This window comes from Melanostigma gelatinosum (assembly GCF_949748355.1).
Source record: "Melanostigma gelatinosum genome assembly, chromosome: 3".
Lineage (NCBI taxonomy): Eukaryota > Metazoa > Chordata > Actinopteri > Perciformes > Zoarcidae > Melanostigma > Melanostigma gelatinosum.
In genome coordinates, this window is record NC_136636.1 from 8,717,927 (window position 1) to 8,733,889 (window position 15,963).

Genomic DNA, 15,963 nt, shown 5'->3' on the forward strand with positions numbered 1-15,963 from the left:
AGGTCCCAAAGATGAGCAAAACTGTTTAATCAAAGCCAATTTCTCCTCACTTTTTACGCCTATCAACAACACAACAGCTGCACGCGTTGGTTTCTCCACGTGCCGTGCGCAGATCTCCGATATGCCACCGACGGAAAATAAACATAATTGCAGTTTGATGAGCATGTATTTAATGCCAGGTGTGGTGCTGCATGAACCCATCAGGTTATGTTTATGACGCCTAGATTGGACTTGTACATTAAGTTTTGTGGTACATACCTAATGAACAGTTTACAAACATAAAATGGAAATTATTAAGACAAATGGAAATCAATGGATACTAAAATGAGTCTAGAAACTTTTATTTTGAAAATAATAGTAATAAATCAGGATTGCTGGTGTTCACCAAAACACTTTAACGAGTGACCGTTTATTTTTTTTTGCACCAATTGACCCCCAAATATCCATGTCTTCTATTTCAACCACCAACCACCACTTGTTTTTTCTGTTTTCTGAGTCATGCTGCTGGACTAGGTTGACTCGCTACCCGGAGGGACTGAGAAGACTCCTAAAGTTGAATAGGAGCGATTGAGAAGCCACTGTGTTACGTGTATCCATTTCACTAATTCTGTTTCACTTTTTTTTAAGTAGGTTGGTTTTCAAAAATGGAGCCATATTTGTTTTTTTTAAATAAGGTAATTATTCAAAGACCCTGATTACCATATTATCCTAAATTCACACCAATCACCTCTCAATCTGTGTGAGCAGTCCTTCTGTTGTTATGCTGATTGCGCGCATCCGCCCACTCTATTGAACTAGAGTTGGGTCATGTCCATAAGAGCTCTCAGTGCTGATGATCTCAGTGTTCTCCTTGTTGACATCCACGTACAAAAAGCCATTGTTGATTCGAACATTGAAATCTGATCCTACTTTTTCACCTTGACAGCAAAGTTTTAGCTCCACAAGTGGACAAAAGCATTTGAGGAGGTGGCACTTGGATTTGAAGCGCTGTCAGGGCAGGTCACTTGCCTCCGCCTGTTAAAATCACAGGTTTGTGAAATGTCATCCTCCCTTTTATCTCATCCAGGACTGTGTGCTTAACACCCGATAGCCACCCGGATAGGATTTCAGCAGACTTGGAAAGACTGCCTGGCAGCTGCTCAGAAGAGGTGGATTTGAGGGAAGCTCGTTTTTTTCTGTTGTTGTGGATAATTCCGTGCTTAGTGTTTTTGCTTCTTTAGGCAGTGAATGGTTGGCACAGCAAGCCCAGTGATTTCTCTGAAACATATGGGAGTTCCAAGAGGACAGGGCTCTGGGATCACCAAAGAGTGAAACGCAATCTACCATTTTCCTAGCGAGCCTGTTACGCGACCAGACATTTCAGTTTCATGGTTACAAGATGACAATGGCATCTATCAAATCCGTCCTCAGTGGGGCTGGACATTGAAACTATGCGTGACCACTGAGCCGGACATTGAACATTGAATTAGCATGTTTGGCACGGTACCTATTCGCCTGAATCCCCACCTTGTAGCAACAGGTTAGGCACCTGGCCTCCCCCAAATGCTCTTATAGCGCGCGGCTTTGACTTTACTCCTCTCCCGGCATTGCGATTCTTCTGCATGTCTCCCACCATGGTGGAACACAGCGGCCTGGATATTATGTGTCTGAACAATTACTGTCACAGTTCTTCCTCGTCGTCCAGCTCCGAGCCTGACAAGAAGATTTTCACGAAACTAAAACTCAGTTTGTCAGGGGATTATCCGAGGAAGAACGCAGAGATCCTCAGCGGCCAGTACGGGACCAATCTGCTGCTGATCGGGGCGGCGTTGATGCTGGCTGTTGCGCACCATGGTCCCTCTGTCAAGGAAGAGCACCTGCTGTCCTTTGTCACCTGCCTCATGATCCTCCAGCTGATCTGGATGATGTGGTACATCCTGGTTCGGGAGAGACAGAAGGACACGCGGACCGAGAAAGACGTCCACGCCACCACATGCTGGATAAGAGGTGAGTTTGGAAGATTACGCGCCAGATTACAGCAGTAAATGCGTAAAATAGCAAACTGATGTTCTTTTCCATGCGTTTGGAGATGACAGAGGGTATTTCTTTCAGCATCCGAAAACCACAATATTTACAAGGGTTCATGTTTGATTAAGAAAACCTGAAAAGATGTGTTGGCTAAAGTCAAAGTGTGGCAGTAACAACTTGATCTGTATTTATTTTTTCTAGGTGGTTTGACTCTCCTTGCACTCCTTTCACTGATTATGGACGCGTTCCGAATCGGGTATTATGTTGGCTATCAGTCTTGTGTCTCGGCGGTGCTCGGGGTATATCCTGTCATCCATGCAACTCACACCATAGCACAGGTACGTTTACAACCCAACTTTCATTTCAATAAAGTGCTAATCTTTCAGTGCTTTTTTCTTTTCTTTCTGTGCACCACATAACCAGGTAGGTCTTTGAAGAATGTGCTCTTTGTTGTTGAGGCGAGCACAGAGTTACTGCAACAATATAATCCTGTCATTGTCCGTGCTATTTGAGTGGAACTGACAAAATCCTTCTGATGAATGGATTTAAACGATTCTTAAGTCGATTTTGCTGTCTATGAAATATGTTTTATCAAGTGATATTTTGGATTATGTTTTGTCTGGCTTTTTACATGAAGGTTTTGTGTCTTGGTGTTTTGTTCAGGTGCATTTTCTCTGGTTTCACATCAAGGATGTCATCAAGAGCTTTGAAACATTTGAGAGGTATGTGAAGTATGTGTGATGTTACAAAACTTAAATTGTTGTCAAAAAGCAAGTTTTCATACCAACATCTCACCAGCGACACCAACATATTGTATCATAACACTGCCGTATGCTATTACGGTAGTTAACTGCTCATCAACGTTGTTTTCAACCGTTTGTCTCTTCAGATTTGGTGTAATACATGCAGTCTTTACCAACCTCCTCCTCTGGTGCAACGGTGTGATGTCAGAAGCCGAGCACTTCTTAAACAACCATAAGAGAAGACTCTCTGCCCTGGGCTACGGAAACCTCACTATAGGTAAGGGCCAAGGGGTTGATTGCTGGCTTGTACCTAGAAGACAAGTACAATAGTCCACTTGAGAGCTCACTTCAATGGATGAAAGAAAAAGGAAGGAGAGGAGGGTTTTGCGAGGGGAAGGGAGGTTAGCTTGGCAGCCCAGTGGGTCTTGTTTGTGTCGGACGTCTCACTATTAGGTTTCAGGAGACACACAGTGTTGCTAGTGCTGAGGCCCTCTCCCCAGCCCTTTCCCCACACTTCAGCCACCACCACCCTCCTTGGCAACCCCCCGCTTGACCTCAGACGGCTTTGTCCCCAGGCTGCTAACTCCCGAGGGTGCTGCAATTACAGTAACTGATACATCTAAGCTCAGGGTTGGGGGGTTCGGCTGCTCCGCCTCATATCCGGCTGACTGTGAGGCTGGCTGCACCGTGACTGTTGTTCCCTTTTTAATTAAAGGCTGCAGTACCATAGTGGGGGCCTATGGACACGGTAAGGTTTTGTTGAGATCAGCATTACCATATCGTGTTGTGCTGGCCTTGACAGGGAGTAAGTATAAAAACTGCAAAGTCATCACCATCTAAGATGCTCAGACATTTAGCGAATGAGTGAAATGTCCAGTTAAAATCAGTAGAACAGGAAAAATTTATATTAATAAACTTGATTTTATAGGCTGCTGTCAAAATAATTTATAGTCACACTTTAGTAAAAACGAATAAAAATACTGGCCTTTACAGTTACTTCAAATTTAAGTTTCATAACAAATCTAAAAGTATTAAAAACAATGTCAATAAAGAAGTGTCCGTCCTGGTTGCCGATGATTGTGAGATAAAACATAAATACCATAAATAATCTTAAAATAAGTTACTTAAAGGGCCTCTTTTGCTTGGAGATATCTTGCATTCAGGCTTCATTGTTGATCCAAATTATTGGGGGGGGGGGGGGCATGAATGTAGGGCAGTGGCAGATAATAGATTGAAAAATAAATGGAGGGGTCACAAGACTATTCTTGCGATATTTCTGCTACACAGTTTTAGTGTTTATTTTTTCAGACTATCATCTAATCTTTGGTCTTTTTTCCTGTGCGTTACTGCTAATTTGACACTTTCAGACCTCTAAAAACGACTGCAATAAAACAAGTGTTTGTGGTTGACGTGGTCACACCTGGTATGCTGTCTCTAAGGCAGTTCCTGTTCAAATAAGATTGCACCGGAGCAAAAGGATGTCAACGAACCTAATCTAACCTAATAAAGGTTCAGTAATACTTTTGTCTGAAGGCTTTCAAAGCATTCCGATATGAAATAATTGATCATATTGAATCGCTAAAATGAAGTGAGGTACAGAGGTACGGTCCAGATATAATATGTTTTCATTCATTGAGTGTTTTTGGAAAGTGACGTATATTACTGAACTGTACACAATGAAGTATTACTATGTTCTACATTTAGTCTATTTTCATTTTGTGAGATCCTATGCATGATTATTCAATATTTTTTAATCACTTTTTAATCATGTTTATTTAAATATGAATGTGTCTGGTTTCCTGCAAATGTAGTATTGTATTATGTCCTGATAGATGGATGTGATTTTGTTATGTTCGGGCAGCACAACAAATAAATGTATTTCTCACGAATTTGCATCTGTTTTTATTTGTTTTGCAGTGCACTCAGAGCCCCACTGTAACTGCACCACCAGCACTTGCTCCATGTTCTCCAGCAGCCTCTTCTATCTCTATCCCTTCAACGTCGAATACCACATCTTTGTCTCTGCCATGCTCTTCGTCATGTGGAAGAACATTGGAAGGACCATTGACCTTTCTGCAAACCGTAAGAGGCTGGCTACTAAAACCCAAGGCCTCACCGTAGGCCCCATTCTGGGTCTACTTGCACTGGCCAGCACTATCGGGATCCTGGTGGTCTACGTCACCCATGTAGAAGAATCCCTCCAAACTCGTCAGTCAGCCATTTCCATGTTCTATATTTACGGCATTGTCATGCTGGTGTTCATGTGCTCTGCCGGTGCTTCAGGTCTGCTCATATATCGCGCGGACCACATGCCACTGGACACCTCCAAGAACCCGTCCAGACAGTTGGACACAGAGCTGCTGTTTGGGTCCTCTATTGGCTCCTGGCTCATGTCCTGGTGCAGCATAGTGGCTGTGTTTGGCACCAACAGCAGTCCTCCTTACCGCTGGACCAACCTCATCTACTCTCTGCTCATTGTGCTGGAGAAGTACATCCAGAACCTCTTTGTTGTAGAGTCCCTGTATCGCCAGCAAGAGGATGGAGAGAGGGAGGACCCTGAGTTACCAGCTGCTCCAGAAATCTTCTCGGTGACGTCCGCTTTGGCCCCACCGTACGACGGCATCATCAACCGAGCCTACCAGACGCCAGACAGAACCTGTGTCGCCATGGAGAACGACCAGGAGGAAAGCGGACAGGTGTACAGATGTCCGAGGAAACCGTCCGAGGTGCCGCTGCCTGTGGGAAACAAAGTAAAGGAGCCCACCAATATAAAGAGGCAAATCCTGAAGAACATCGCAGTCTTCCTGATAATGTGCAACATTTCGGTAGGCATTTGTACTTGTCAACTTGATAATTGAATGTAGGTGAGATGAAATTTATTTGAAGGGGACTTTGTTGTGTAAAAACTCTAAATAATAGCAATCTACCGGTTCTATCTGAAACATTCTATCATTAAATTAACCACATTTGTACTTAAAATTAGAACCTAAATTACCTAATTTAACGATGTGTGATGTGACAGAGATCACTCGTAGAGACCCTCAGCTCTTGGTAGCTCTCATCAACCTTGTTTCCAGACATGGCTGGCAGCTGTTTTTAGCAAACATGTCAGAGAAACTATTGTATGTTAACTGGTGATCATACATCCAGCAGTTAAAGAGACAGATGTTTCTTTCAAGAGCAGAGCTAAGGGAGATGAGAGGTTGCCAGAAACTCTTGACTTGAGTGCTAATGTTGCTCCATGTCTGCTAACAGGGATGCACCGACACCGATATTGGGCCGATTCTGACTTTAAACAGCTGGATTGGGTATCGGTAACAATGGGGCAGATTAATTCTATGTTTGAACACTGTATACATTATATACTGTCAAGCCTGATGCTGCCTTACACATAGAAGAATGATCCCAGTCACTTCCACACAGTGAGGCAGCCTAATAACTAAACACTCATATTGGATTGACACCCGGTATGGGACGATACCCAAAGCCCAGGTATCGGTATCTGAACTGAAAAGGTCAGATTTGGGCATTTATATCCTTCAGATATATTCAACTGCTAACAACTACATACGGTGATAAAACAGTTGTGAATGTGACTCACACTTTCTCAAAACACCTTTTATTGCTTGTTTTATACTGCCATTGACTTCCTGCTGAATCCTCACACACAATTCTTAACCGGCCTCTGGCCTGTTGGGGCCACTACTAATAACACGGCTGAGTGCCTCTCCGACCCCCCCCCCCCCCCCCCCCCCCCCATCTGCTAATCTGCACCCCCAGTGAGAGGACAACAGTTTGCGATGTGTATGGCTAACGCTAACAGAATGGACTGTTTGTTTGCCAAACAGCTAATAAACTTACCAGTACTCTTGTTTCTGGCAAGATTGTATGAAGTGTCTAAAACCACGACTTTGAGCCAATTGCCTGCATACATTGCCGCTTGTTTTTGAGTTTGAATGAAGTGTTTTTTTGACGAGGTCTCGCAGCTCGTTTGTGTCGATATCGGGGATGGCCAATTGTGGGTTGTATTCATTTAATCACACAATACAGCAGTAGTTGTCGCAGACACACCTGGCAGAGATCTGCACTCCACTGAGTACACCTTTCTAGTTTAACTTCTGTCTTTCTTTCAGCTGTGGATCCTTCCTGCCTTTGGCTGCCGCCCACAGTACGACAACGGCTTGGAACAAGAGACATTTGGTTTCAGCATATGGACCACAGTTCTCAATTTCGCCATTCCTTTGAACCTTTTCTACCGCATGCACTCGGTTGCCTCTCTGTTTGAGGTGTTCCGCCGGGTCTGACAGAAAAGCAGATGACTGACAATGCCAGATAACATGCACAAGAACACTTGTCACCACCGGCTCCCGAGAGTGTCTCACAGCGCAGGTCAGCCGTTCAGGAGGCAGTCTGGGTCAAACTCCAACAGCCTTAAAGACAAGCTGCGGAGACAAACGGAACGAAGAGCCCCGAGTGTGGGCATCACTGAGGAGGACGGAACCTATTAGCCTGCGTTCCTTGAGGAGTTATCTTGTATAATGGGAGACTTATTAAAAAGGGTGATGAAAGGGAGCATTGGTTTTAAACATTTCAAAAGGGCCCTTTGTACTTTTGTTCGGTAGTCACATTTCAGTAGATTTTACTGGTTTAGCATTGTAAAATGTACACGATGAACCTGACACACATATGTTGTACTGTTTCATATTAGTAGTTGAAAGTGTATAATAGACGACTAACAAAATACTACAGCTAAGCCACTGAAACACCTGTTAGTCTCTTACAACTAATAGTACTGTATTCAACAGAGCCACAAGTGCATTGGTGTACAACTTGACCCATATTTTCTCTGCATGTGAAATGTTCATGCTGTATATGGATATGGTTCTCAGTTAATTATCTTAGTGGTAGAAGTCTAATGGAACAGTATGCAACACTCGAGCTACAAAGACAGTGACAATCTTAGCACGATATTTTAAATCATATTTTTGAGTTGGACTATAGTTCTCTGCCTCGCTCAGTAATTTAAGGTTCATCAATGTCCTTTTGTATGATGATTCTCTGTTCTGTCAAGTTGAATGGTAAGTTATGTTCAAAATGATGTTACAAGGTATCTGTATCCACATTACATTGAGAAGTATATGCTGAGATAGCAAATCTACGGTTCAAAAATGGTTCTTTTTATATCCTGATAACAATGAATTAATGTCTGCGTAATATGAAAAGTGTTCAAATCAGGTGCATCTACATTGTTAAAAAAATCTTGTATCAAAATAGTTGCAGAATTATTATACCAAATAAATGTTGTTGTGATGACAACTTACACCAGACCGGAGATTGTATGTTTACACCTGAAAGATCAGCAATAAAAACCATCCCAGTCTGTGACATTACTTGTTTCTTTTTGAGATACGGATGTGTGATGTATACTTGTACTGTACAATTTTGTATCGAATCAATGTATCATTTCAGTCAGTTCTCAACCTGGTGCTATCTGCCGTATGTGCTCTCACGATGTGCCAACTTGTGGTAAAATCCTTGTTTTTTAGGTGCAAACTACAATGTTATATAATCTTTGTAAATACCGTCATGCTGATCAAAATCATCGTTCAGACACTGTGACACGATTTTGTAAAATTCCAATGAAATGGTGCTCTTATGAAATGATGTGTACAATAGTGATGGATGTATGTCCTTTGCTTATTGAAATAAAGATTTTTTTTCTTTTTTTCTTTTTTTCATACAAGAGATGTGTCACATCTGCTCTCCTTCACACTGAGGATGTCTTTGCTGACTTCCGCTACATCGTCATTGAACAGCGGAATAGGCAGCTGTAGTACACATTTACACCACAGGATGGCGCCACGTATTTATATTTTTCTTTTTTAAAGCAGTTCGATGGGACAGTCCAAATGACCATGTACGATATGGGCAACAACAGCTTGGATTATTGCGCAATCACCTCTTAATTAATGCCCGCTTCTTACAAAAATCGTAATGGATGCAAGAGGGAAACATAAACATTGTGACAAACAATCATTTTTTATGTTGTTCGTTGAATTTTTCTACTTAAATTGTTCTACAGAGCATTATCGTATTTGGCCAGACAAACAGGTCCATATCACATGTTTAATCGTTCAGCCTAGTGATAATAACAATTCATTGATTGTGGTAACATCTGAAGTAATGTGTAAATAATGAAACGCTGTCCCGGGCACACGTTTCCTGCTGGCATCCCGATATTATAGGTTACTCCAGAGAATTTGGCATCGGGAGTCGGGAGATTATTTTCAAGTAGTGTCACAACGATTTGACAGGCACGCAGACACATCTAAAAATATCCGTGACGTTTGAAAGCCGGAAACGGCGCTGCTGCTGTTACGCAGACAAAGCGCAGCGCTGGGAGCTCCTGGCTCAACGTGCCCGCTTAGAGTGTGAATGTGTCTCGCCTGTTGAGGGTTACTCTGACAAGTGGGTGAACTATGACCTCCAGTCGGCGGTCGTCAGAGGGCAAACAACCACCTGTATTCAGTGATAAAAAATATGGATTTATCCATGACAGACAGACAGACAGACAGACAGACAGACAGACAGACAGACAGACAGACAGACAGACAGACAGACAGACAGACAGACAGACAGACAGACAGACAGACAGACAGACAGACAGACAGACAGACAGACAGACAGACAGACAGACAGACAGACAGATAGATAGATAGATAGATAGATAGATAGATAGATAGATAGATAGATAGATAGATAGATAGATAGATAGATAGATAGATAGATAGATAGATAGATAGATAGATAGATAGATAGATAGATAGATAGATAGATAGATAGATAGACAAAACACTGATGAGTTGAAGATTAAACATACGCTGTATTAGAGACTGACTTCACCAAATTTCCCTCCGAAGAGAGGGAAAGTCAAAGGACGAAGAAACGTGTTTATGCAAGAAGACTGGTCAACATGTCAAGTCGTTTCCCCTCTATCTATATTTATCTATCTAAAATCAATAATCAGGCAGACAGCACCATGGACAGCTCTGTCAGTGCAGTTCCTCTAGGCTGCATGTGAGACTAAGAGCCCCCCCCCCCCCCAAGGGAGGCGTGATGTGTGCGCCCAGCTCGTGTATGGTTAGTGTGCGTTAGGCTGTAGGGACTCCCAATGCACCCACGCTGCGCTCAGGATACCGTGGACTGAGAGATTCGCAGAGCCAGGTGAGACGACCGGACTCGCAGGGCTGCAACATGTGCTCGCCACTGCGTGCTGCGTTCCAGCCCCTCAGCGCACCTGGCACGTCGCTCGGCACAGTTTTAAGGCGATCAATTATATCTTTCCGTTTATTTTGCACTCCACACCAGGCTGGCAGCCGAGCAAGTCAATGGGGAGAATATGGTGAATGGCTGATGACTGCACCCGTGTCCGCGCACGGAGCAATGGACTGCAGTTTTACTTGAAGAGCCACTCACATGGAGAACCCAGCGAAGTATCTCTCATCGGTGCATGGGATTGACTCCGTGCCGGCACCCCTCGGAGAGATTATGTTGAACAGCACCGAAACGGAGGCAACAAAAGACGGGGGGAAGGATATAGCGGTGCGTACGCTGACGGGCTGCCTGCTGTCCCTGCTCATCCTATCGACCCTGCTGGGGAACATCCTGGTCTGCTCCGCGGTGTTGCGCTTTCGACACCTGCGGACCAAAGTGACCAACATTTTCATCGTCTCCCTGGCTCTATCGGATTTATTCGTGGCCGTCCTGGTGATGCCCTGGAAAGCTGTGGCAGAGGTGACGGGGTACTGGCCATTTGGCACGTTCTGTAACGTCTGGGTAGCTTTCGATATTATGTGCTCTACCGCCTCCATCCTCAACCTCTGCATCATCAGCGTGGATAGATACTGGGCCATCTCCAGCCCCTTCCGCTACGAGAGGAAAATGACCCAGCGAGTTGCCTTTGTTATGATAAGCATCACTTGGACGTTGTCTGTGCTCATTTCATTCATACCGGTCCAGCTAAACTGGCACAAAGCCAGCAGTGACGACGTGGCTGGGACGCACAACTCTTCCACGAGTCCGCATATAGAGGAAAACTGTGACTCCAGCTTGAGCAGAGAGTATGCTATATCCTCCTCTTTCATAAGTTTCTATATTCCCGTGGCAATTATGATTGTGACTTACACCAGAATATACCGGATTGCACAAATACAAATAAAACGAATAGCCTCCCTGGAGAGAGCAGCAGAGCACGCGCAAAGTTGCAGGACAAACAGAATTGAGTGCCAACACCACAACACCTTGAAAACGTCGATTAAACGGGAAACCAAAGTGTTCAAAACTCTGTCGGTGATTATGGGTGTCTTTGTGTGTTGCTGGTTACCTTTCTTCATCCTAAACTGTATGGTCCCGTTCTGCGACAGACCGGCCACTGACCGGGACGCGGGTCTGCCCTGCGTCAGCGAGACGACCTTCGATGTCTTCGTGTGGTTCGGCTGGACCAACTCCTCCCTGAACCCCATCATTTACGCCTTCAACGCAGAGTTCAGGAAGGCATTCGCCAGCCTCTTGGGCTGTCGCAATTTCTGCTCCAACACACCAGTGGAAACTGTTAACATCAGCAACGAGCTGGTCTCATACAATCATGACACCCTCATCCACCAGGAAATTGCGAATGCATATGTCAACATGATCCCCAACGTGGTTGAATGTATTGAGCATGAAGAGACTTTCGACAGGATTTCACAGTTTTCTCACAACAACGAAAACGCCACCGACTCGGTTTGTGACTTGGAGGACTGTGAGGCAGATATCAGTCTTGACAGGATGTCACCGTTCACACCCAACGGATTACGCTGACTCCAACTCTGTCTCCCCGTGCGTATTTGGATGTATTGATAATAAGTCATCGCTCATTCACCGCATTTGTCCCGGAAGCTGTTCAACACAAGAAGCCCCCAGCTCAGGGTCCACTGAGCCGAGCAGCTGATGAGGGATGAAGTGATTTGCTCATGGACACTTCAGCAGGGCGCATACGTCCCTGTTGCCACCTAAGGCACCCTGCCCCCGCATTGCGTCATGTATGACATGTGATGTTGTCGTCCTGTTGTGAAAAAAACAAAGTGAAGTGTTGGTGTTTATTTACATGACAAGTGAAGTCTGTGTTCATTTGTCTATAGGTTCGGTGTCGTTGAAGCTGTTGTTTGCCGGAAGGCTTTAGTCGGAGCGTCCGCTTCTCATGTCCATCCACTTGGAAGGAAAAAATAATGTTTGTAAAAATGGAAACTTTTTGCTGCTTAATAAACTGAGGGGAGCCTTACAGAAGATAGTTCTACTCAAATGCAGTCATTTCAGCGCCTTATCTTATTTAAGGAAGAGTTTTGAGACGTGAAAGGAATGTGTTGTATGAAGTTACATGATATGATGCCAAAATGCATCTACCCACTGCAGCCCCCCCCCCGCAACGACTCCCTCAGCACCCTCTCTGCACCATATATGATGAAGGCTCAGATGGCTTTGATGTAGCTAATGTAAAATGTACAAAACGTAATGGTATATGAACGTGAATAAGTAAACCTGTTTACAGGAATCATGAACACAAATCAAAGAATTTTGAACAGAACCAGAGGTTTTTCTAAAACTGTGATTCTTTTCTGTGACCTTTCATTTGTCATTGAGGCCAACACTACTGAATGGTTGTTTATCAACCACAGTCAGCTCTAACCTAACTGTGCAACAGAAAAGAAAGAATCCAGGCTGTCGAGGTGATTTCAAGGTGTGAATCAATAACTGCGACATAATAAGGCTGCAGCGTCTCATCAACTGGAGGAATTGTTACTATACAAAGCCTACACACACACACACACACACACACACACACACACACACACACACACACACACACACACACACACACACACACACACACACACACACACACACACACACACACACACACACACAAGGCTATTGGGTCAACATCACCTCTCCAACACCTCTCTCTATCTTTGTACTGTACAGATGACCTGTTCTGAATGTATGCGACTGTCCTTTAAACAGTGAAGTGTGTCATCATTTGTCTAATAAAATGCTATCATGCTGACAGGAACAGAGTGCTCTGGTATCTTCTTGAAGGTCACATTAGAGTTAATGGGGTTTCACAAAGGGACAAACTTTCCCCGGTGGACTCAGATAGGGACATTATGTGTATGTGGTGTTGTATAGGCTGTTGCTCCTCCAGGACACTTCCTCAGAATGACCTGTCTTCCACAGGTTCAGACAGCTGATATATTTCCTCTGGCAGGGGGAGAGAGGCTTGAATCCAGCTGATAAGAGACAGTTGTGCTCGTATGTGTAATAAAAATGGAACACCCTGAAGAAGCAGCAGTGTTCTTCAGAGTCTCCTTATTTACCAGCACTTATACGCACAGTGGCTTAGTTGTCTTTAAGTTTCATATGGAAACCCAGTGAAATAGCTTCAATGAAAACATGTTGTTGACCTGCCAAAAGCATCAGTCAGTTCAGTCTTTCTGCCAGCAAAAGATAAAACCAACCTTGTGAAAATGCCTTCACTGCGTCAGGTCTTAGTATAGGTTGAAAGATGAAATGCAGCTTTTTGTGAATAAAAATATTCAAATATCTAAATAAATGTATCTCAACCTATATGCTACCATTTGCCTGAAATGTACTTTTATTCTGGATGCTGGCTATTTCAATCGTGGGCGCCAAGTTATTTGTTTTAACTATGTGTGTACTTTCTCTGAGCCAACGCGTTTGCGTTAACCCACACATCACCTTATGCTGGGCTGTGGAGACTCAAGTGAAGTCAGTCAGGGACTACACGTTTGCAAATTAAAAATACAAAACTTACAGCACATGGCTGCATCTGCCACGAGCATAACACACTCCAAATGGCGATCAAATTGACGGCGATCAAGTTGCATTGTGGGTAATGTGGATGCCACTTTTGTACAAGGAAGAAGACAGCATGGAATGCAAAAAACAATATCTCTGGTTAAGCGGCATCGCTTTTTTTACTTTTTTTAAAAGGTTACTGTTGAATATGTGAAGTATTCTTTTATGTAAAAGTACCAACACAGCAATGTGAAGAAGTATTACAAGCAAGGCAAAAATACTTGTCCTGCAGAAAATGCTCCCTGTGAGTGAATATTACATATTATATTCATAGATTCTTCACAATGAAGCATCAATGCATAATCAGCATTTTACTGATGTAGCTCAAGGTGAATTAATGACACATTTTAATGACTTGATTGGGATGCCACAGGCACTGTGTTGGAGGCTTTTCATGGAGTGATGTCAGTTGATTGAACTCACTTGGGACATACATGAAAATAAATGCAGTGAAGCAAGAGGTAGCATTATGTCCCTCTGAAATGCAGTGGAGTGAAGCTTGAAGTAGAATCAAATGGGAATACTCAAGAATAGGCCACAGGACTGCAGTATATACTGTATGGAGTAAATTGAAGTCTCTCCAGAAGGAGGGAAGGATCTGTAGATCTAGTTGTCAGTCAGACCTGAAATCTAGTGATATCTCAGCGACAACTCTTTGAACTGTGATTAAACTCAAGACTGAAGATGACACTGGCGCAATTTTAACCAAATCTTGAAGATGGATGGATCCACTTTGACACTGCATTTTAAAAAGTTGGCCTAATATGGAGGGTTTAATCGAAGGTCAGCATTATAAATTTCTAATACCGGAACATGTGCATGTGGCTGCTGCTGACCTCATTTAACTGAAACCGAAGAGGTGATACGAAATATCATTATTTTTTAAATATGTCATCATGCACATCAAGGCATTTTCTGAGCATTCATTGACTAAATGAGAGTAAGAAAGAATGCAGCATTCCCAGGGGATGAGGTGTTGACTTGTCTTCTGCGTTTGGTCCTAGCAGAGATATGAAAGGTGGTTTGACCTCGATATTCAGCCGTGACAGGAGAGCAGCAGAGGAAGTGGAGGCAGGCTTAGGGGGGGTTACACCATCGGTCAGGACACATTCATCAGAATCACTGCGCACACACACTCATTTCCTGGAGACTTAGCTAACCGTTACCAGTAGAGTGGGAAGCAGAGGCCCCACAATACAATATTATCACGATACTTAAGTCGTGATACGATCTTATTGCAATTTTAAACATTTTGTGATATACTGCTATTTATTACCTTTTTTATCTGCATATTATGCAATTTTTCAAACGTCTTTTTCATCAAATAAGATAAAGTTTTCACTTGGTTCATCTCAATATCGTCCTTTTTATTTTGTTTAAGTCATCTATGGTGGAGATTTGCATTAAAACAACAATTCAAATGAGAAGAAGTTTAGATTTGTTTTTGATTATATTTTTTAGTGATGAAAATATTCTTGCCATTTAATTGCTTATTATAAGCTGCTTAGAACAATAAATAAAATGTCAGTAATTGTCTTTATTCTTGTTCTATTATTTCATAAATACAACAAACTATAGTTTTTGTATATGTAATATAACTATATATAAAACGTATATAAGCTGTGATATCGAATAGCTTTTGCGGCTCCAGACACATTTTATTTGGTGGAAAATAGAGCAAAATGGCTCTTTGGACAGTAAAGCTTGCTGACCCCTGCCCTAACCTATAACCTTCACCAAGTCTTCACCCTAAAATGCAATGATTTGATTTGTGTGACTGTGTAAACAGATTTATGTCCCCCACTCACACACAAACAAACTATCTCTTCTCAATTCTCTGCACGCTTCCTTCTTTTCTTTTTTTTCATCTTCAAATGGTTTTCATCATCTAAGGAAAAGCAGAAAGGCAGTTTAGCTTCCTCTTTCATTTGCCTTTCAAAGGAGCGGAGTGAACATGAGGGACACAGCTGTGAGCTCACAAGCTGCATGAATGCTGAGTAAATGAAGCCCTTACTTACTGTAAATCAGGCTTGACCTGTATTATCAGACAGCCCATGACAGACCTGGAAGTAACCTGTCCCGCCACCACCTCACAACCTACACCTCCATGTTTCACTTTACACAGGGACTATTTCAACTCTGTCTTCATTTGAATGATTCCATGTTTTATTCTCGTGATAAAAGAAACTGTCTGAGTGAGGCTCAGTCCTTCGACCTGCATCGTTAAAGCAGAGACTTCATTTAGGTCACCAAGACATTGTTGTATATCTGTATAAGAACAGTTCAGCTTTGAAGATCA

The 15,963-nt window shown here is 43.0% G+C and overlaps 2 protein-coding genes across 2 annotated transcripts; both read left to right on the top strand.

The window, feature by feature from the left end:
* Positions 1–1,601: 1,601 nt before the first annotated feature.
* otop1 (otopetrin 1) lies at positions 1,602–7,054 on the top strand (the record flags this gene model as incomplete). The annotated part of the gene is made up of 6 exons (XM_079297233.1): positions 1,602–1,986; positions 2,209–2,345; positions 2,671–2,729; positions 2,897–3,027; positions 4,668–5,575; positions 6,884–7,054. The coding sequence occupies 6 exons, from the start codon at positions 1,602–1,604 to the stop codon at positions 7,052–7,054; spliced, it is 1,791 nt and encodes a 596-aa protein (XP_079153359.1).
* A 3,131-nt stretch (positions 7,055–10,185) lies between these two features.
* On the top strand, positions 10,186–11,609 carry drd5a (dopamine receptor D5a; the record flags this gene model as incomplete). The annotated part of the gene is made up of 1 exon (XM_079297264.1): positions 10,186–11,609. The coding sequence occupies exon 1, from the start codon at positions 10,227–10,229 to the stop codon at positions 11,607–11,609; it is 1,383 nt and encodes a 460-aa protein (XP_079153390.1). The 5' UTR covers positions 10,186–10,226.
* Positions 11,610–15,963: the final 4,354 nt, after the last annotated feature.